This window comes from Ischnura elegans, chromosome 4 (assembly GCF_921293095.1).
Source record: "Ischnura elegans chromosome 4, ioIscEleg1.1, whole genome shotgun sequence".
NCBI classification, from domain to species: Eukaryota; Metazoa; Arthropoda; class Insecta; order Odonata; family Coenagrionidae; genus Ischnura; species Ischnura elegans.
In genome coordinates this window covers 43,807,880-43,829,894 of record NC_060249.1, presented here as the reverse complement: position 1 = coordinate 43,829,894, position 22,015 = coordinate 43,807,880, and the positions used below count along the sequence as shown (strand labels likewise).

Below are 22,015 nucleotides of genomic sequence, written 5' to 3'. Positions count from 1 at the left end.
AGAGCTAACCGGAGTGTTCAGCCACCACCGTTAAAAGCGCAAGTCTTTCGGTTTTATGGTTAGCGTTAACCAGACATAAAACCGGCCTTAAGTATAATAGCATTTAAATTTGAGAAAGTTTAAAAGAGAGTTTTGACGACATTGAAATGCGCATGGCATCAAGGTAGCTGAAACATAATTTCTTCGAGGTGTTGCACCCTATATAGATATGAGTATAACCAAGAGGCTAAGTTGCCCCTATAATTATTTCTTAAGGTGAATCTTGATGGAACATCTCCAGAGCTTTCCAAGGAACACTTTCGCTAATCCGAATCCAAATAGAGGTGACATTTAAACAATTTTTTGTTCGCTTTCGCTGACCCCCGGCTCGTAATTTGGACCAGGACCAGTTCTGAGACCTCTCAATCAAAAAGGAAAAGGGGGATCGTTTTCTCACACATTCAGAAGAGGTGGGCAGAGGTGAGTCAGGAACAGAAAACGAATAAATCTGTCAGCGAAAATTAATGAAAGGTCATCAAACGGACGGATGGGCAATAAATAGATCGTAATTTTTACACAAAACATGGTTTTTGCTTTGAAATGGAAATTTATTCTTTCATAATGACTACTCAAGGAAACTACTTCAGAAGGAAACAGTAGTACAGAGATTTTTTGTTGATCCTCACACCATAAATAGTAGAAAGATGAATGGAGCAAGGAGAAAGAAGCAGTTCATCAAAATGCTTGAGTAGATACCGGGGTATCCCATTATATGAGCACATAATAATAAGGTTTGATGATTAGGTGAAGTTTATCATACTACTTAAAGCCTATTCTAGACGGGGAACCAACTCACCACATCGTTTACCTGTTTTAAAGTAATTGAGCACAAGATAGCTAACTCTGTAGATGTTTACAAGTGTGTTAATCATCGGAATGGGTATTGGTAAAAGAAATTGAAAAAGTTTATAAATTCTAAAGATTCCAAAAAAATATCTGACTAACTGGCACATACCACTAGTTATTCACGCATATAATTTAGTAACATTCATTTCCGTACATCTATACATTGTTTCCCATTCAATTTATACACTTCTAACCATATGTCTTCGAAGAATGAAGTCAGGGCAGCATATGCCGCTCTGTGCGTCGTAAATCACATGGAAACTACTTACAATAGCTCCTTTGCTTTTTACGATTCTAAAGAAACAAAGGGCCATCAAAAACAGAGCCTATATGAGTTCATCATGAGTAAAAAGAGTCAACTCTACAAAGGGCGTGCTATTAAGACAAGAGCTATGCAAATTGTACTTCTTTGATTTCACCTCCACTCTCGGAGGAGTAAAAGTGAAGTGACCTCCGCAACTTCACCAACGCTCAGTTCATGAACGCAAAAAGATATAGCCTCGTTCAAAGAGACAAGTATCGATTGATCATTTTAAAAATTAAGGCTAATATTATGCAGATGTATTCCTGACAAAGTTGTTACCTTTCAGTAAAACTAATAGACACTATAGAGTCATTTAGAGTATTTTGGCTACGAGGTAATGTTAAATATGAGATGATAACGACGTTTCCTTTCATTCACTTTCACAAGTTGGCTAAGTCTCCGTGAGTGATAAAGTATTAGTTTTCAATAAACTCGATTGTTTCTGGCTTTACTTTGTGTAAATCCATTCTGAGCAGTAAAAAGTTATGGTACTTTTTCAAACGATTTATTCAATACTAAATTTATAAATAAATCGAATAAAAAAAATAATAAATAAATTGTGTATTAATAAATTGTGTGTATTGAATAAATCATGTGAAAAAGTACCATAACTTTTTATTGTTATTAGTTCTCAAGTCAAATAAAAATAAGATTTTAATAATAAAAATTATTTTTAATAAGGTTTTTTACCGATTTAGGTAAATTTGCAAGGAGTATTTAAAAAATAATTCCTGGCAATATCCTTCACGGACTTTCCTCTTCAACTCACAATAAGGCCCACTCCCTTTCATTCCATCTAAAAATCCTATTATAACTTCCTGCCTCTCCCACGTTTCCCCAGTATTCTGCCCTCTAACACTGTTTTCAACCTCTCCTCCTCGCTGAGTTCTCGCTCCAATCATGCCTTCCGAATTTCCGTCTTTTGTATCTCAACCAGATGTCCTCTCTCCTTACCCACCATGCCCAGCACTTCGTCGGTCCATCTCCTCCCAATCCACTTCATGTTCTCCCTTATTCTCTTTGCCCATGTCTCGAATATCGATCGTTTACGAAATGGTTGCTTAAGAGGCAATTCAATACCGATAATAGCAGTCATCTCGGATTTTTATTCAACTGCTTTCCACAATTCCAATAAATTGATAATTTGAGTTCAGAAAATTCAACATTTAAATTAGCCAGAGCTATATTACGCACTGCTTATGAGAAAAAAATAACGGACCCAGACGCACTGGTGCAGTGATTGTCATTGGTGATGATTCCCGTGAAATAATCATAGTCGCTAAAAATCGCTTCGTCATTAGAGGATGACAGCGCAGCATAGTGTATAGGAAGAGTTTTTGCTCCGGTACATAGGTAGATATCTGTACATCAATACTAATTTGTAAGTGCTAATAAATTTCTATTCTTTACAGCAACGTTTCTACAAATGACAGTCAGTTCAAATAAAGTTCATCACACACACATAAAATAACATTTACTATATTCGCAAAAGATTTCTAAAAAGTATCGGAATGGCAGATGTTTAAGAAATTGTACATGACCTGCCTTCTTCCATTTTATTTCTCACTTTTGATGTTGGGAGTTTTCAGTGATATCCACACTTCCGGGCATTGCGCAGTCACCTCAGGCGCTTTGCAAAAATAAAATTACTCTGAGCTCAGGACTAGGGCGCCATGCACGCAAAAAGACTGTCTGTTGGCGTTATTTTTCTGGTAGTAGCACACCAACCTATCCTATGAAAGGACACCCACCAAAATCCAGGTTTTGCAGGTGAGGCTTAAAAAAAATTTTCAGAATATATTATTGCGATTTTTATGTGAATCATTGTAATTTTTTAAAGAAGTAATTCGCATGTTGTGGACTTCTCAAGCTACGCTCATGCAGAAACAATGATTAAAATGCTATAGACAGGAAATCAAAGGCAATCAATATAAATTAGTAATATTTCCTCTCGCAATAGCATTTAGCAAGGAGTTTTAAGAAGAGTCAACCACATATGCTCACGATATTCTTTACTTGGAATGCTTTGAACAGGAGAATTTGTCTGGATATAAAACACAACCATCTCGTTCGTTAAGTCATTTCATGCATCGCTACTTTTTTCGTTGGTTTCAAAAATAACATGTATAGATACGTATGCCTTTAAATGAAAACTTTAAAAGTTCTCGATTTTAACCATGAAATCACGACTAAATCACCGAAATAAGCCACTGCTGAAAATTTAAATATTTTACCCGATTTTCAAGGGCCTGCTCATCCCTCCAGATATCCATTGGAATATAAAACATCAAGGTAAGGTATGGGTGGAGAAGTGAATTGATTGGCGAAAACGTGAATTAGCGTGTATGCCGATTTTGAAGGATCCCGGTTCGACCCCCGGTAAAGTGTGTGTACCTTCTAAACGCACCTAACGTTAAATGGGCATAAAAAGATAACGTTGCAAGAGTTGACATTGCCCTCGCTAAAGTTAATTAGCGATCGCCAATAATAATCAAAATAAAAGCCCTGGACTTCAGGTGCCGACGTTACAACATCGCTCCTCGAATAGTATGGTTGCAACGCCTATCCAAACACGTAAATTAAACTTCCCCATATAAGGATCATTTGAAGCAAAGTGAGCAGCGTGAATCTCTGAAAATTTGAGCTTTATGAATGTTTATTGATCATCAGGACGAAAACAAACATTTCCAGTTTTGAATGGCTGGATATCTCAAAACTGGGACCATATGCCTCGGCGTTCGTAAAAAAATCTGCATAAATATTTCCCAGAGGGCCTATTTATTAAGAATAAAAAAACTTGAATCCGTGCCGATGGTGAAACTATGAACTGAATAGATGATAAAGACTGCCATTGCTACATCTTACATTTCTATTCGAAATGGTTATTTTTTAGCTCGCCCTCTTAATGGCAATACTGTAAGCAATAGAGTTTAACTTCCTTCATGTCTTTAGTTCGATTTAATTTCGACATTATCTGTCACAATTTTAAATACAATTGACAAAAAATTAAATGCGCTATTGTAATATTTTCAGTAAAAAATCAAATATAGTTTCCAATACAGGAGATATCACCACAGAGATAGTGAAACGGGGATGCCGACTTACAAAAAATATTGGAGGGCCCAAACCGGGGATCTTGCCCCGAGAAATTTTATAAGTAGTAAGTTTTAAGTTTTTTAAAGCATTTTAGAAGAGTCATATGATCAAAATTAGAACCCTGATAACTCGAATCTCGATATCTGGACACTCCGGGGAAAATCGACAAGCCTGACACATTTTTTCCTCACGCCCAAAACGAATTTTTGAGGGGGCTCGGGCCCATCAGGCCCCATGGAGTCGGCGCCACTGTAGTGAAATAGTCTCCTGATAGGTTATTTTCAAACTAACTCAAGGAGAGACACTTATCGACATTTTAATTATTCTAAACTCGATTCAAAACTCTAAACGCGTACAATTTTTAGTATTCACAAGTAAAGAGAGATTTTTCGGAAAATACTTGGTGGATCATAAATTGCCAGCACAAATAAAATGAACTCACTAAGATTTCAGTTCTATTATAATTTAAAGATCTTGCTTTTAAAGGTTGCTCTGTCTATATTAAAGACTAAGGAAAAGAACTTAGAATCCACGACGGTTATTTAATTTTTTTCTGAAATCTTAGAGTATATTGTGGGTGAACAGTTTAGCCTAGAAAATTTGCAAAATATATGGTCTCAGATGGTTCCATATTGGATCTTTGTTTAAGTTCACTTGTACGTGATAAATTCTAAATTTGGAAACGAATCAAGACTGTTATCATCACTTCTTACTTTTCAATTACATTATAATATTTTAAAATTTGAATTAAATTAAGTAATAACTTTCAAAATTCATATATTTCGACATCACCATTGTACCCTACCCCAATAAGTTTCTCTTACTTTATCTTCCAAGACGCCTCATATTTCCTGGTAATAAATTTATTTCGGAATTGTTTAATAACACCTGAATCTTGTTTTCCTTATAGGACGTCCAAATTTCCTATCCGAGTTTGCTCAACTCATTTTAACCTCCAATATTTTAACGACCACCCGCCAACTGAATGAGATCTAGTCATTTAAAATATTAAAATAATACACAAAATCAGGCCAATAATCGCTGAAATTTTAGTTCTTTCCACATAGATTGTAAATCTATGTTTCGAATGGCTAGTATCAAATTAAATTTTAATTTATGCTCATCGAATGTATTAATTTATAATGGTTCCGTGCGCGTTCATACTTATCGATTCCCATCAACTATAATGCTATTCGTCTGTACATTAAACACAGAGTCAAATGTAGCACATAACCAAGACAAAAGAAAAAATAATTCACAAAGTTCTTCTTCCAGTCATAATTGTTTTAAATTAACTGAAATAAATCAACCACTTTTGGAAAAAGTAAACGGAAATTAACTACCTCCAAATTCAGCATGGTTAATAGAATATAAATTAAAAATGAGAATTGCAATCTAAAAATTTTGAGCAGAAGTAACTCAAGAAGGCAAACTACCCACTATAAACTTTTATAAAAGCGATTAGTACCCACCTAATAAAAAAAAGACAGATACAGCGCCAGTATTACCTCTCATTTACAGATATGGACATTTTAGGCTCACGCAGAATCATTATGAAGAACAATGATAAGGCTAAGTTTTAGTTTCTAAAAAATCACGAGATGTCCATCTTATTTCCTAGCAGAATGTCCGAAAACATTTCACTCATCCATCACCATTTAAGCTAATATTACTGCAGCTCCCAAGTCTTTTTGAATATTTAGAAAAAAAGGTAGCATCACACGGCAGATCGTTCGAGAAAGTACCAAAATCAATAATCACTTAAAACATTGGGCAGGAAGGATTATTTGGGTCAAGGTTGAAGGAATAAAAAGTAAACATTAGTCATAAAGATTATCAAAACCATTACCTCTGGTATACCACCATATATATGGCGGAAATTCCGAACGGAAAAATTCTAATTGAATTCTTATTGACACGCGACATGGCGAACACCATGTTAGGAATTCGCTTTATTTCTTGATCCGACAGAAACTATAAATCAAGAGAAATACTTTTCCAAACGGATAAGTATAGGAATTTGTTTCTACCCAGAGTAATAAAAGACTTGATAAATGCGACTCCGAGCTTCATATGTGAATTCCTTTCTTTTTTGCGGCTGGTGTCCTTACGCACACGCCCATTGAGGCGGCTTGAGGGCTACGTAGATGTAGATGATATATGTGATTTCATGAAACGAAGAAAATATATCCTTTGCATCCTATTCCTTTTACAGGATAACTACCGGTAGCTAATCGAAATTTAACATTAATATATAGCTAATTTTTTACCAAACTTGAAATTAGTGAAAGATGACATTTCAATTTCATGACATCTCGAGACCTCTGGATATATCGAGGATCGACTTCATGTGTTGGCACTGCTCTTGAATAACAATTTCAAATTAACTACATATACAGAATAGCCTGGTTAACCTTAGCAAATAAACCAGCAGTTACTACATTCTTCTGCTTCTTTCAAAATATTTGCAACTCGTCACGCTGTTAATTTTCCGAGGCAATTAGGTTGTCGAGTTTCGACCGCAAATGATTAAACCGCCCTCAAGTCTCCGCGTGACTCCGAATCTAGGACAGCTCACACAATTCAACTGACCTTCAAAACTCGAGGCGATTTAAATCGAAACGAAAAAACTGAATAGTAAATACATAGGAATAAAACCTTGATGATCGTTGAAGTCTCTTAAGGGGCCGCCAGTTTATTCATGAGAGTCGAACCACGAGCAGTCGAAGCACTTTTATAAACATCACTTCAGATAAGTAAAATTTATTATTCGGGCAATTCCATTTGTGACGGAATTACCTTTAGAAAAAAATAAGCAACAAGATATTTCGATAAAATTGTAAAATACAAAAAAATTGCTAAACTTCTCCCTGTGCTAGATTAAAAACATTTATGAAGGTGATATTCATATACATAAACATAATTAATTATCGAAATACCTTCTAAATATGCACAAAGTTAACCTGTGACGCAATTACTACCAGGTCAACCTCCTAAGTGTAATGATTGCAAACATCTTCAAAACTCTGTGAATCGAAGTATAATTTGAAAACTTATAATAAGGCTCTGAATAATTTTTAAAATACTGATTTCATAAAATTCAATCATTAAGCTGTTGATTTATCAAGATAAAATATTTCCAGTCTAAATTTTAATTTGAGAGAAAAAGTTGACATTTTCACGGAAATGCCCATTCCAAGCACCGTAAATACGGTACTTCACCTTTCCCATTGCTCCAAAATTTTCTTTAAATCAAAAACATTCTCTCTTCGAGTAACTTTGGCTAGTCGAGGTACGACTATTCATATATAGTACCTACGATACATCAGCCACAAATTTAGGACTGATTTTGGAGTTATTCTATTCCCATGAAATGGATGCAAGAGATCTCCAAAAGCACGAACTCTGGAATCACACTGCACCAGGATGTAACCACACTGACCGTCGATCCCTACAGAACTGTGAATGAGATCGAGCTGCTTCGAGCGTTGAAGTCTCCCTATGGGCCCTTAGTTTTTTTTTTAAATGAGTAGAACTTCTGCGGTTCGAACTTGATTAATATGAATTCTTAGATGAATACAAAATAATGCTTCAAATACGGCAATTACTGTGATAATATTTACTGTCTCCAAATTCTCCAAGTCGAAGCAATGCTTACTATCCTGAGTGGTTCAGGTATTTGTGATTTGTAAACTAAATCTGGTTAAGTATCCACCGCTCATCAACCTCAAATCTTATATGGCTCATTGTGAAATTTTATCCCGATAAAATCCACATAAGGAGTGGACCAAACGCACCGAATCTATAACCATATTGTAGCAGTACGCTTACTGTGGTAATAATCAGTCCGTCGATTCTGTGATAATAATGCCTTTATTTTCAAATTATCGAAGTCAAACCAATGCTTACAACCTCTAAGTACTCAAGGCATTTGAGATTCAACTAAACCAATATCTAAATCAGGTTAAATATCCATTGGATATAAACCATAAATTTAGGGCGGCTAATTTCGCGATTCAATTCCGATCAAACCCACTCCAGGAGAGAATAAAATGCACCGAATCTGGAACCATACTGTACCAGTACGTAAACTGTCCGTCGATTCTGTGATAATATCTCCTGTAGTCACAAATTCTTTAACTAAAGGCAATGCTTAACACCCGTAGGTAATTTGTACTAAGTATTTGTGATTCGAATATACATATATCTAAATCGGGTTGAGTATCACCGCATATTAACCACAAAATTAGGGCGGCTCATTGAACGATTCTATTCCGACAAAATCCACTCCAATAGAGGACCAAAAGCGCTAAAACTGGAATCATACTGTACCGCTACGCAAACTGTCTAATGATTCTTACTGCACTGGAGACAAGATCGAATCGAGACGCAAAAAAAAGATGAATAAAAAAAATGAGTGAGAGGAGATGCTCTGGCGATGCTGCCGCGAGCGTTGAAGTCTCCACAGAGGCCGCCGCGGACGCCGAGGCCCACACTGGGAGAGTAAGGGATGGTACGGCCCGCGGGGGAGAGGGGAAGAAGGCGGTGTGGGGCATCCGAGCATTCGATCCGTCCCGATGGAACGGGAAGAGAAGATCGCTTCGGAGGCGGCGGGAGCTAGAGGGGTCATGGAGTCAGCGTTGAAGGCATCTCCTCCATACTCTCCTGAACTTTCCATTTCACTCCTCGCTCTCCCACCGACCCAAAGACTCTCCTTTCCCATCGCCCACCCATTCCGCAGCGGGGGGAGGGGAGGAATCCCTCATCCCCGAACGCAACACGTATCATCCTCATTTCCCAACCCCACAAACACACCAACACATGCGCGCTCTTTAGAAAACTGTAAGTCTCTCCTCTCCCCACACCATACGAAATCTCCCTCTCCCACCTCCGCAACACCCTCACCGCCGCAACCTCCACAGTGCAGGGAGATGGAGATGGGGGTGTTTCCAAGACCCCCCACCACCAAGTGTCTTCCCTACCCTTTCTCTCCCCCCTTACCACAAGGGAGGGAGGGTACCATCATCTCCTTTCCCCAGCATTTCTCGATCTTCCATTTTCTGAACGTCTCTCTCTCACTCGAAAAATATCCCCTCCACCTCCTCCACCCCCTACCAACCGAAATACTCATCCTTTCCCTACCGCCTCCTCCTTCCACCCCCCTCTGACGTCCCAGTCCCTCCCTCGCTCTCTTTCCCTTTATATACTGGGGTCCTTGCCCAGTTGAGGCATCACTCCTCGTCTCGTCTCCACTCCTGGATAATCTCAACAAGGAGGCCGGTGTTCTCTCTTGGATTCAGCACATCCCAAAAACAACCAGCCATGAAGTTCTTCGTGGTAAGTTGTTTGTAGTCGTTGCTTGCCGTCTTGTAGTTGTTTGGACCCTTCGACAGACCCATACTTCAGTGCTGCGGTTTCCTCCGCCTGGATTCACTCGCGTCGGAAGGTTTTTCACCCCGAGTAGTGATTTGCACGCTAAGGATTTACCCGGAGTTTTACCTCCACAAGGATTTACAATTTGCTGCAGAATCATCAGGCTCCTCTCGAGAGATCGAGACGTTTAAGCGCAGAGTATAAATCTTTTTCTTGAAATATTATTGAATATGATTCAGAGCTAAGTTAAAACTGTAGTAAATTTTCATGAAGTTTTTCTGCACCTAACTTGTACTTCACTTGTAGAAAATTCATTTTCTCAATAGAATCATTTCTATAAATATTTATAACATATAACTCGCTCAGTACTCACTATTTGCGATATGAAATCAAAAATTTAAAGTCGAATACCTCCATTCAATACCGTATTAAAAATAATTTTTTCTTATACGAATTCGCTCGAAAAATACATTTTTCAAAAATTTAATACTTAAAATCCTAATTTTCGTTTGACAAATTAATTGAAGGAATCGCATATTGTACTGTACCAATACCTAAACCATCAACTTAAGTCATGGAGACCACAATTCATTAGAATTATTTGATTATAAAAGGTAAAAAAAAATATTTAGCTTATGGCTAAGGAGAACCGAGTCTTAATCCTACGTAGCTAAAGAAAATTCACCTTCAAAGCATTTTCCAAATATAAGCCTGTAATAATAGCGATACCAAAAACAGCCACTGCTCCAGGCTTCAATTCCTTTCATTGCTCCAGGGTCCTTGAAATAATATTTAACGGGTACCACTGAGTACCTTGAGTTCAAATATAGACTTAATCTCCCTAGAAACTATTCAAAAGGAAATGGAACCGATACGATATATAAGGACTTGTAAAAGGGTCCTCCGGATCTCGAACAATGACAGGAATCGTGACGCGAAAGTTATTTCTACAAGCCTTTCCCTTCCTTTCCTCTCCGTTAAGGGACCCGAAGTATTTTCCTTAGTAACCCTCTGCCCTAGATACTCCACGGATTTCTTTCGTGCACTGGGGAAGGGAACGTGTCAAAGCGGGATGAAAAAGTAAAGGAAATGTTCGATTTGGGAACTTGCCTGGCGCTTCGCACGCGGCTCGCAAAACCAAAAATTTGCATTCATACTCCGTCGCGCTCCGCTTTCTCCACAGTGAGTGCAGTGGCAAGAAGGAAATAACGGGGAAGTATCGAAAACCCATTGTTCTTGACGACCTTCATCTCACAAAAATGGCATTTTCACCCGCAAGAAAATCTGTCTCCGTGCCATCACTGATTCCCCGCGAAAAAATCTTAGGATACTTATCGCAGGGCCTGATTCCAAAGAATTCCGCAAAGGACTTTAGAAAAATTTATTATAATCGCAACAACTGAAGGTGAATTTCCTCGTAGTGTCTTCAAAAGATGAGAGAATACCCCTTCAAACTTCCACTAACACACTAGATTTGCATGTATACTAATTCTTAGTTTTAAATTTTATTTTGTGTTTTGTTATCAATGTTTTCTAATTGTTTTGTATATCGTGCTTATTATTATATTTCCGACTTACACAATTAGGATATTCCCTCCTTGATATCCCTCAAAAGTTAAATATATGTAAATACCTTGGTTTGACAAATAACTCAGTCTTACTTTGCGCATAAAACTCCAACTTTGAGCCCACATCCTTATTCCTCGCGTCAAAAAATATTATTTCACGTTGAAATTCTGGAGAAAAATAGCAAATGTATGTATCACATTCACTTTCCGATTTTCTCGAGAAGGATCAAAAAATAATATAGCTTCCTAAATTGAAAGTAAAATTATAAATTCAAGTGAAATTGGTTTAGGAAAAAATCAACATCTCGGGCTAAAGCGGGACAAGGGATATTTTTTTCTTCCACATTCAAAACAGCTTTCTATTACCTATAACTTTCGGGACAAAGAGAAACTTTCTTCAAGGAGAGACACGACCCTTCCATCACTCATTACAAGAAGCTAGAGAAAGAGAGATGGGAGCGATAGCGAGGAGCACCCCACGTGCGCGCCTAGGATCATAGAGAAACAGATAATAGCATCTCGTCGGCCGAGTAAAAGAGGGGTTGGCAGCGGGAAACAGCGACCAAAATGAGGCAAGATAGATACCCACTAGCATCATTGCCAGCTTTCTCCTCCTCCCTACCGACTATCAAGTATTGACCCCGAGTGTACCTCGGCTTCCATTCACGCCTGCCAAACCCAACCCACTCCACCTCAGTGCGTTCCGTATATCTCTAAAAACCCTCCCCTTCTCTAAGAAGACTGGCGTCTTTACTGAAAACTCTCCCTCTTAGCTTTCCTCCCCAATTGAGTACCTCCCCCCTCTAACCCTCTTCCTTTCTCTAACAAACCTCCTATCCTCCCTCGCCCCCACTTTGGGCTTCGCTTTCCCCGACCACCTGCCGCTGAAGACCCACCCCACACAGCCAGCAAGGCCGTCTTCTTCATCGTAGACTCGTCTGCCGGTGACCTATAGCCCTTTGCCTCTCTTCTCCACTACTATCCCCATTCAACACTCCCAAACAGATCCGCCCCCACCCATAAACTCTCATGTAGGTACAAACAAAAGCTACTATCCTCCTTAAATGAAAAGGCGAGTGTATTCGAGATATTTCGGAATCAATTGCGTCGTTGAGCACAAAGATAATTTAAGGATAGTTACTCTTTTCTCCCTTTTAAAACCAAACTCGTAATCTTTACAAATTTTAAATCATAGTAGTGATAATTTTTGCAATAAAAAATAAATAGACCCCAAAGATGTTCCTTTTCGACCTCGAATTCAAATCCAAAAATGCAGGGATTAGATTTTTCTCACAATGCCCCTCACTTCTTCATTAACCTATGTTATAAGTTATCGCTAAGGCCCAAGATCCGTACATTACGGCAAATTCGCGTTTATTTCCCATAATATTTAAACACAAATTCTTCCGCTCCCATCACAGGCGCGATGCTTATAGCTTAATTTAATTGGTCAGCCATAATAGTAACGTCTCCACTCTCACTGTTTACAAGAATTGCACATAAGACACCTACCAGCCAAAAGCACTTGGGTTCAGTTTCGTAGTCTTATTATTTCCCTTGGTCACGTTGCATTCTCGGAATTCGATAGCAGGTGCCCTACTCCGGGCGGCTGGCTATTCCTTGGCCTCGCCGTATTCCTTCACGTCATTCGCTCCAGAAAACCAGAGAAGAGCATTGACTTTAGATTTTATCACTCCGGGAAGGGAAAAAACTCAATAGCCGCACGTTGGGTTGATTTTCACAGGCTACATCGGAGCGATTCCAAGTTGATTTACCTCCTGAATGTTAGCATTAAACTTCTCCAAGATCTTCCTTTTCACAAGAGACCAATCTTACGTGTACTAGGAATTCTACCTTCCAAATTCTTGGCATAATACTTTCGCAAATCCTCCCAATATATATACAACACGCTGTATAAAACGAAGATAGCATATATTAAGGCAACATTATTTCGCGTACATGTCATCCAGGATATGTGTTTTGCATACTTTGCTAGTAAAAGTTATTTACCAATTCTCATGTAGAAGGAAAAACTTAGGAATATGCAATCCATTTTGCAGCAGTAAGGAGTTCAGAATATATTACACTAAATTTCAGACAGACTACGACCAGAAAAGGCACTAGAGACAGAGCAATTTGTTCAGGCATGCATCGACCTCAACAAAGATAAGACTTAAAGTCCTAGTTCGAAGTTAATTAACGAATAGAAAACTACCATCAACTATTCACACAGTTTTAAGCGATTGTTCTTCGGGAGAGCTCAAGTAGCCTCAAGGGATGAGCCATTGATGAAAGGAAACCTTTTATTCTCAAGAACACGCTGCAATTAATGCAGCACTAATAGCCTAGGAGAAATTTCCGTGATCATTTCATACGATAGGAGGGTCTTCCGACTCAACTTTATCGCTGTATTTCGTCTTCAATGCAGCAAGCCAGATACGATCTCTTTTAATCGAAGACTTTCGAACGGGTATTTTCATCTCAGGGTCAATGGATGAGTCGATACAAGAGCACTCGTTGCGCAACAATTACGGCACGAGCCCACGCAAAAATGCACCATTCTTGCCCGTCACAGCGACCGAACCGGTGCAGCGAAAAAAAAAAGATGCGAACGATTTGGTCAGAGGCATTGCATGTGAAAGGAAGCGTAAGTTCACACCGTTTGTGGGACATGCCGCGCGTGAGACAACTGCGGCGAGAAAAACAGGTTTTTTTTATCGGTAGACACGCTGGATACGGTGGAATAAAAACAAAGTGCGTGTGGGTTTCAGATTCTGATTGCTTCAAAGCGAAACGGAATAAATACGCTCCACATATACATACATCTTTTGCCTTACTTTATGGAGCGGGGCAGGGGTCTTTTTTGTAATTTTCCGTAAATGTGGGAGGAAATTTAAAACTGGAATTACAGGAGAGCTAAAAAATTTGTTTGTAAATTATCGCACTTTAACGCTCAAGTTACTTATATCATTATTTTTTCGGCTCTTCGGCGAGAAAAATAATTCTTCGGCTCAAAGATTTTTTATCAAAGACGTGTATCCTTCAAATATTCCCTAAATATCCATTTATGCCAAAGCCTGATTAGCTCGAATGAGACCAATGACTAATTCCAAGCTAGTGCTTTCATTGAAGGCGCAAAAGGCGAAAATACGTTCAAAAAGGCATTCGAAGTATAAATAACCATGCATCTCACCCTTCATTTTCTAAGAAGCAATAGGGGCACGGAAAAGTGCAAAGTTCTCAAAGTCAGCCAAATAAACTAGACACAGCCAAGTACTTTCATTCGTTTGTAAGGGAATCATGCAAAACATGTCAAACTTAGTCCATCAAAGAGCCACGGGACACGCAATCCCTTCCAACACTACTTGAGAATCATCATGGGCATTGAAAACGACGAAACCCTCTATTTCAAACTAGAAAAACACATCTACACTCGTCCTCCTACTTACGCGATAGAAAGTAATAGAAAATATGACGGAAAGAGGCAAGAAAAAAAGTTCACACGACTTGCTGCTAGGGGCACGTAATACATGCAGATGATGATCACCAGGATACGCTGAGGATGGAAGGGGAAAGAAACAATGGGGTTTTTCTTAGCGCGGGGGGCACCCAAGCAACGGCCTCCGCTTTCACCCTCGGCGCGGGTCGGCTGCGAGAAACTTTCACCCGTGGAGACCTGTCGAGGGGGAGAGAGAGTATATTGGCTGCTGGAAGGGTGGGAGGGAGTCATCTTCCTCCTCCTTTATTAGGGAAAAAATGGGGGGGAAGGAGCGAAAGAAATCTCATTCTGTCACTTTTCCTAGGTTCTCACGAATTAAGAAAAGGTTCCGCGGGTCGGAGTATAATTGTGGCGGTCCCCATGGGAGCGGAAGACGGAAGTGGGGGATGAAGTCGTGTGATATCTCGGGAAAGGGAAAGGCTCGGGGGGTTGCAAAGAGAGAGGAGGCTTGTGGGATTTGGAGGAACAAAGCTGAATGGGAAGGTGGTGCTCCACGAGTTTGAATGAGGGAAACGCATCGAGAGTTTATCGAATGGATGCTGATTTTTTTTAAATCTCACCCGCTTACGCGCAAATTTAGAAAAGTTCGAGAAAAGTCTTCGGGAAATACGTATTTTGGGCTTCTAGCTTCTTTATTTCATCAAAGTGATGCATTTCCATTGAATGAGTACACAGTTCCCTTTATCGATCGATGCTTTCATAATTATGAATCTCCGCAGACAAAGTAACGCATGCCACGCGCTTGCAAATTAAATTCGTCCGAGAATAAGAAAGCAAAATGTAAAATTTCGATAGACGACTGTGAAAACTTAAGAAACATTTTATATGAACAATAACTTAACAAGCTTGTATTGATGTCCCCGCGTAATGAAGCTCACGTAACCATTTATTTCAGAGCAGTTTAAAGCACTGAAGATCGATGAGGATGAAACTTATTAACTTTCAGATAAGTAAATAATTTTTTACACGATCATGTTTAAAAACCATAAATTTCACGAGAAAATAAAGCCAAACGCTCCCTTAATACGTGTTTGGATAAGCAAGAAAACTTTGAGAACTTGTGCCAGGTTCCTTCATGAATAAAAGCGGGGGTAATATTTTAGCAGTTATAAAAGTAAAGTAGCTCCTAGCGATGTCTTCGGATAATTATCACATTAAAGGAATTAAATTCCATGTTTCCGCTGAGAAGGTTCAATTTGTATCCTAAACAGCTCCAAAAGTCACAAAAAATTGAAAAGTTCGATTGTGAAATAATAGGGGACTAATCATCGCCTACCGCTAAATCTGATTTCTGACTTTCGAGCGCCCCTGTAATGAGTAGGTATTTCGTTGTTCACCGGATGAAATTTGACACCGAAATTATAATAATTCCAAGCTTTCTATTCCTAAAAATCCGTTGATGGAACGTATACGACGGTATAAGACGTGATGTAGTACGAGGAATTTTAATTCTGGCCCATCGGAAGGAAAAGTGAAAGCCGGTTCAAAGCCACGATTACGCTAACCACCGACATAAAAGTGTTCTTGTTTAGGGCATCGCATCTCGGATACCCTACATCATCCGAGATGTCCTCCTCACGCTTCAAATGATTTAAAAAATAAAAAAACTAAGGTCGCCGAGTAGCTATAAAAGTTGGAGGCGGGAGGAATGGTAAAAAAATATAAAAACATTCAAAACCAAACGTCCTTTTCGTTATCGGGGTCATAGCTGAGGCACTTCAAGTAAAAAAATAATTTTGTGTGGAAAATAAAGAGTGGGCAGATGTTGAGAAAATAAGTGGGACTGAATGGCCCGCCTCCACGTTCGCTTCCGTGGATTCTTTGAGGATTTCTGTGGTCCGTCGTCAAGGAGAGGAGGAGGGGATGGTGAGGAGGTGGAGGGATGGGGAACGGTCAACGTGTGGTCATCGGAGAGAGCGGCATCCTTTGGCGCAGAGATGAGGCAAGGTGAGGACCCCTCGGTGAAGGAAGGGACAACAGGCGGCGAAACGTAGATATTCGGCGAATGGGTGGGGGAAAGCTGAACCATTCCGGTGATGATAGGAAGATACCGACTTAGAGAGCGACACAGCGCGAATACTTACGATAAGGCCAAGCACGGTTTGCATTCGCTTGGCAGACTCTATGGGAGATTTTATTTCTAATTGCAATTGCGGAAACATTCTCCACAGAAACATAGAGATAATTATTAAAATAATAATGTTGTCGAATGATGTCTTTGTAGTTACCAATATTACCTTTGGATCCATTGCAGTTTATTTAATTTTACTCGATAGTTAGCGCTGTAAATTCCACAGAGCAAACTCGCAGGCTATTGAAGAAATATATTCATTTATAGATGGAGACAGGTTTTACTGTTATTGGTTGGAAAATGGAACTGATCGCTAGAGGCTACGCTCGAATTCGGGTATACTCATGACTTCTTTTTCAAAGAGTTAATATTTCACTTATGATAACGCTGTACATTCTTATTCTACCGTCAATTCTTGGCTACCTTCTAGAGAACGGGAGAAAAAATTAAGAACAGGGCCGCTAATTTTCGCCAGAGAAAAGCCTGGTAGCTGAGAAAGAAGATGATGAAGTGAAATCGATGGTGGCATACCGGATGAGCCATGCTCCTCGAATGCCGTGCATTGACTGCTTTTTTTCTCGTTCTCAAACGAGACCTCGCGAGGCCCTGCAGCTCGCGTGTCCTCCATAATCAACCTTCTTTTTTTCCACCGAAAGCAGTCGACTTGGGCTGAGTCATCTCGTAAATTAGATCCCTCCTCCTAATCGTCACCTTCTTCGAGATGTTCTTTTCTCCCATTTGAAATCTTACCCGGAATCCTTTGAATGCAAACGGCCATTCTCTTTCACACACACGGGACCTTAAGCATCTGCACGGCGAAGAGAATTGATCACTTGACACCTTTAAAGGAGAAAATTGGCCGAAGAGTAACTTTCTTGGGATTCAAAATTTCACTTTCCCCTCAATTATTTTAGCATCATTGTTCTTCTTAAGTCATCGCCTGACAGAAAATAACACTCGTCAGTTCTCGGAGGCTACGGGAAAAACATAAGCACGCACGACGTTGATGGGCTTCCGTGACCTATTACCATTGCGCCATTGGTGTAGGTCACTATGCTTTTCAATGACTTGCACAATGGGAATGACTGATGCATTACAAAGAGAGTTGTGATGAAATTATTTGGGCTGAAATTAAATTTTAATTGAATTCCGCTAAAAAAATAGTGCACTTGAGGAATCAATTAAGTGGCTAATAGGTCATTGGTATACTCTTTTTCCATCAAGGTGCCGCAAAATGAACGTCAACTTATTATGAAAACGATCTGGAATATTATAATGCTCATATTAACCTTGCCTAGTCTATGCATCGAATGTGATGAAAAAATAACACACGAAAATCTGTTACGAAATGACAAAGAGCACAGGAACTTCAAACCTAGGCGAGTCGGAGTGTGAGGAATTAGACTCTTCCATTCTAAACACTACAGCAATACTAATTCATTTCTAGAACACGATACTTTAATCTTACTACTACTTTATATTAGACTCAAATATCTCCCATTGCCCTCAAAAGGTTTTCATGCTTGAACCCTCAATATGCTCACGAAGACCTCTCCATTTCTTCCCCTCTGCAGTTGGTTGCGTCCCTCGCGGCGCTAGCCTCTGCCCGCCCTGAGGCACCCCTGCAATACGGCGCCCCCAACGTTGGAGGCACCCCTCTCGGCCCGTCCTTCGGCGGACACGGAGGCGGCCACGGCGGCGGCCACGGGGGCGGCTTCGGCGGCGGACACGGAGGTGGATTCGGAGGCGGTGGCTTCAGCTCCGGCGGCGGTGGCGGATTCACTAGCTCTGGAGGCGGTGCCAGCTTCGGCGGCGGATTCGGTGCCAGCGGCGGAGGCGGCGGTTTCACCTCCGGAGGCGGCGGCGGCGGCTTCGGCACCCAGCAGGCCATCATCCAGAAGCATATCTACGTGCACGTCCCTCCCCCTGAGCCCGAGTTCGTCGGACCCGCTCGCCCCATCATCCCCGCCCGCGCTCCCCAGAAGCACTACAAGATCGTGTTCATCAAGGCCCCCGCACCACCCACCCCAACCGCACCCATCATCCCTCAGTTCGCCCAGGACGAGCAGAAGACCCTCATCTACGTGCTGGTCAAGAAGCCCGAGGACGCGCCAGAGATCAACATCCCCGCTCCAGTGCCCACCGCACCATCCAAACCCGAGGTCTACTTCATCCGCTACAAGACCCAGTCCAAGGGAGGCGCGATCGGAGGAGGAGCCATCGGCGGAGGCATTGGTGGAGGTATCGGCGGAGGTATCGGAGGAGGAATCGGCGGAGGAATCGGCGGAGGCATCGGAGGCGGACTCGGTGACGGAGGCATCATCGGAGGCGGCGGACACGGAGGCGGCATCGGAGGCGGCATCGGAGGCGGACACGGAGGTGGACACGGAGGCGGACACGGTGGCGGAGTCATCTCCGGAGGCGGATCAGTCTCCACATCCTACGGAACCCCCAGCTCCGGAGGCGGCAGCGGCCCTTACTAAGCGGCCACTTCCCGAAAGCAATCCCCTCCTCGTATCCCTCCAGCGAAAGCCAAGAGCCCGCCAGAAGACCACGTCGCGGGCATATAACATCAACATCTACCAGGGCTTCAAGGACTGCACCCTGGGATCTGGGTCGCTGACCCACGGACTCACCTCGGCCGTTTGCCTGCTCATCCTCGTCTTTTTTCGGCCAAACGAAGACGGGGACATGGATAGCGTCTTAACGGCAACAGCCGCCGATCGAAGAAAACAAAGACCCAGACCCGAACTTTTCGGATTCGAGTGGTAGAAAACGTCTCCATCAGACCATTGAAACAGCGTCTAGTTTCGTTGAATTGGTACTGAACTAAGAAAGTTTAACGACGCACAGACGCAGTTCATCGGCTGGTGTCAGCAGACAAATTTTCCGAGGATCGACGCCGTTGAAGAAGAAATTTATTTTTTAATTATCTCCACGAGAAAATTTCTGGACTCGGCTGATCCTCGGCAGGGTTTGCCGCTTCCAAACGAAGCGGAACAATGGGGGAAGCTTGCCTTTCGACTGGACATCTTCCTTCTCAGCAAGTCAAGGCGGCCAAGACGCATCGGGCGACGGCAACTATTTTACGGGTACTCAAAAAAATTACAAGATGGAAAACTGATTCACTGAAGAGGTCAGAGTGTTCGGGTGGAGCGTTGAAGAAGTCTCGAAGACGCCAGAAGCGACCGTCCAAAAGCCCAGCGAGGAACGTCCTATCGCTTAGAGCGTTACACCCAGTCCTTCATTTTTTTATGAAAAATAAATTCCCAAAAAATCCTTACCCTTCCTTTCCTATCCCTTTTTTGCACCCAAAAAACCAACCCCTTTTTGTACTTCGCCATAAGTTTTTGTAATATATTTGTAATATTAAAATATAAATTTTTGCATATTTGGTGTTCTTAATTACAATACCTGATACATATTCCCCGAAATATATCGCTAAATCAAGCGTAAAAAAAATTCAAGGTACCTATAGATACTTCTACGAATTCAATGAAAACAGCAACATTTAAATAGAAAATGCAGGCTTCATAAATTATTTAAAAACTAAATGGTAGCGAGCCTTTACGTGCATTCAAAATACTAAACTGAGAAATGAATTATAATAATAGCATCATTCATCACAAGATCTATTGTATTCAACGGTGTTCGGCGAGAGCACTAAGTTTGCTCTTCATTTATCACAAGATCTATTATCTAAACACAAAACTCCACGTTGCAAACAATTTCTAAACCCTCATGCTTTAAGCTTTTAGCATTATGGTCACTAGCATGTTGTCTAAAAGAGTATGAGAAAAATTAACTGGAAAAAGGGATATCCTGCTATTTACAAGTGATTAGTAATAGGGGATTGAGCAACAACTATAGCAACCTTTGTCATCAGTCCACATCAAATTTAGTCCATTATCTGGTGAGTTAGAAAACACCAAAACTTTTTGCACCATTTATGTGTTCAATTACCTTTAGCAAACAAATGGATATTTTTCAAGAAAATTATTCGAGCTAAGAGGCTACCTAAGAACTATTTTCACTCTTCCTAGCGGGATAAACTAAAATGAATCCGTGCTCGAATATTTGTTGTAACGAGGTCTCTATTCAAATGAAAAACGAAAAAATATAATTTCATTACAAAAGCTCTGATACAATTTTGATCGTCGCCGCAACCACTGTTAGAAGTTTTGTTATTTGGGCAAATACCATAATATTAACTTACAAGTTTTACACGTGATGCGTGAATTACTTCATAACTAACATTGAAGGTTGAAAACATTTTCGAAAGATTATTAGGGTCATATAAAGCTGATTATCGATCGATATAAGCGAATCGAATTTTATTCCTCCCGTAAATAGCTGAACTTATTACTTTCTCAATATATGGTCATTTAATTCAATCTTTTCAAAAATAAACCTTCTCGAAGAACAATTACAATGCATATATATCAAGTATTGACATTCCAAGTTTTTAGAAGTAGTTCTAAAATTTGAGCATTAAAACAATTTTGTTTTTTAACAGGCATTAGTGTAGCTGACCGTAAGTATCAATCCTTAAAATTTCCACACACAAATGATAAAATGTGCATTTAAGTGATTGCACTTATATAAAATAATAAAAATAGTTTACCGATTAAGTACGGTCCATCGATTTTACGCACGGACAGCCAATCAGTCTTCAGAACAAAATTCGCTTTGAAATTGAAAACTGCCGACGTTAGACGTACACGGTAACAGGAAAAAAGTCATGGCTTGTGATTTAAGATGTGATGACAATGAGTTACTGGAAAACTTCAAATAAAAAGACCTAATTGGAAATGAATGCTCTAAAAATCACTCCCGCCAATCTCTTACAAGTGAGCTGAAGTACTATCATTGTACATCCAGGGGCGGTCTGGCCAGGTCGGCTGGTCGGCAATCACCGAGGGCCCCGATCATAGGGTTCCCCACAACACTCGCGTCTATCGTGAAGTATACATGAAAGGTGTAATAAAAAAAGACTGATTACTTTGATCAAATTTTTTTATGCTACTCTCAAATTCTAATATTTCATTAATTTTCTTTATTTAATACATACTCAGTGTAAAAAATATAAAAATGAATTGAATAAATGTATCAGAAGAATAAAGGGAAATAAACCTCATGCGTTTTTGAAAGTTATTCGAAAAGCTTATTTTAAAGTTTTTTTTTAGATTTTCATTATAAAATTTTACAATCGTTGAAAT

General features: G+C 40.2%; 1 protein-coding gene across 1 annotated transcript; it reads left to right on the top strand.

Moving 5' to 3' along the window:
- Nucleotides 1-9,531: 9,531 nt before the first annotated feature.
- On the top strand, nucleotides 9,532-19,367 carry LOC124157378 (glycine-rich cell wall structural protein). The gene is made up of 2 exons (XM_046532051.1): nucleotides 9,532-9,622; nucleotides 18,371-19,367. Exons 1-2 carry the CDS (start codon nucleotides 9,608-9,610, stop codon nucleotides 19,277-19,279), a joined length of 924 nt encoding a protein of 307 aa, XP_046388007.1. The 5' UTR covers nucleotides 9,532-9,607; the 3' UTR covers nucleotides 19,280-19,367.
- The last annotated feature ends 2,648 nt before the right edge of the window (nucleotides 19,368-22,015 follow it).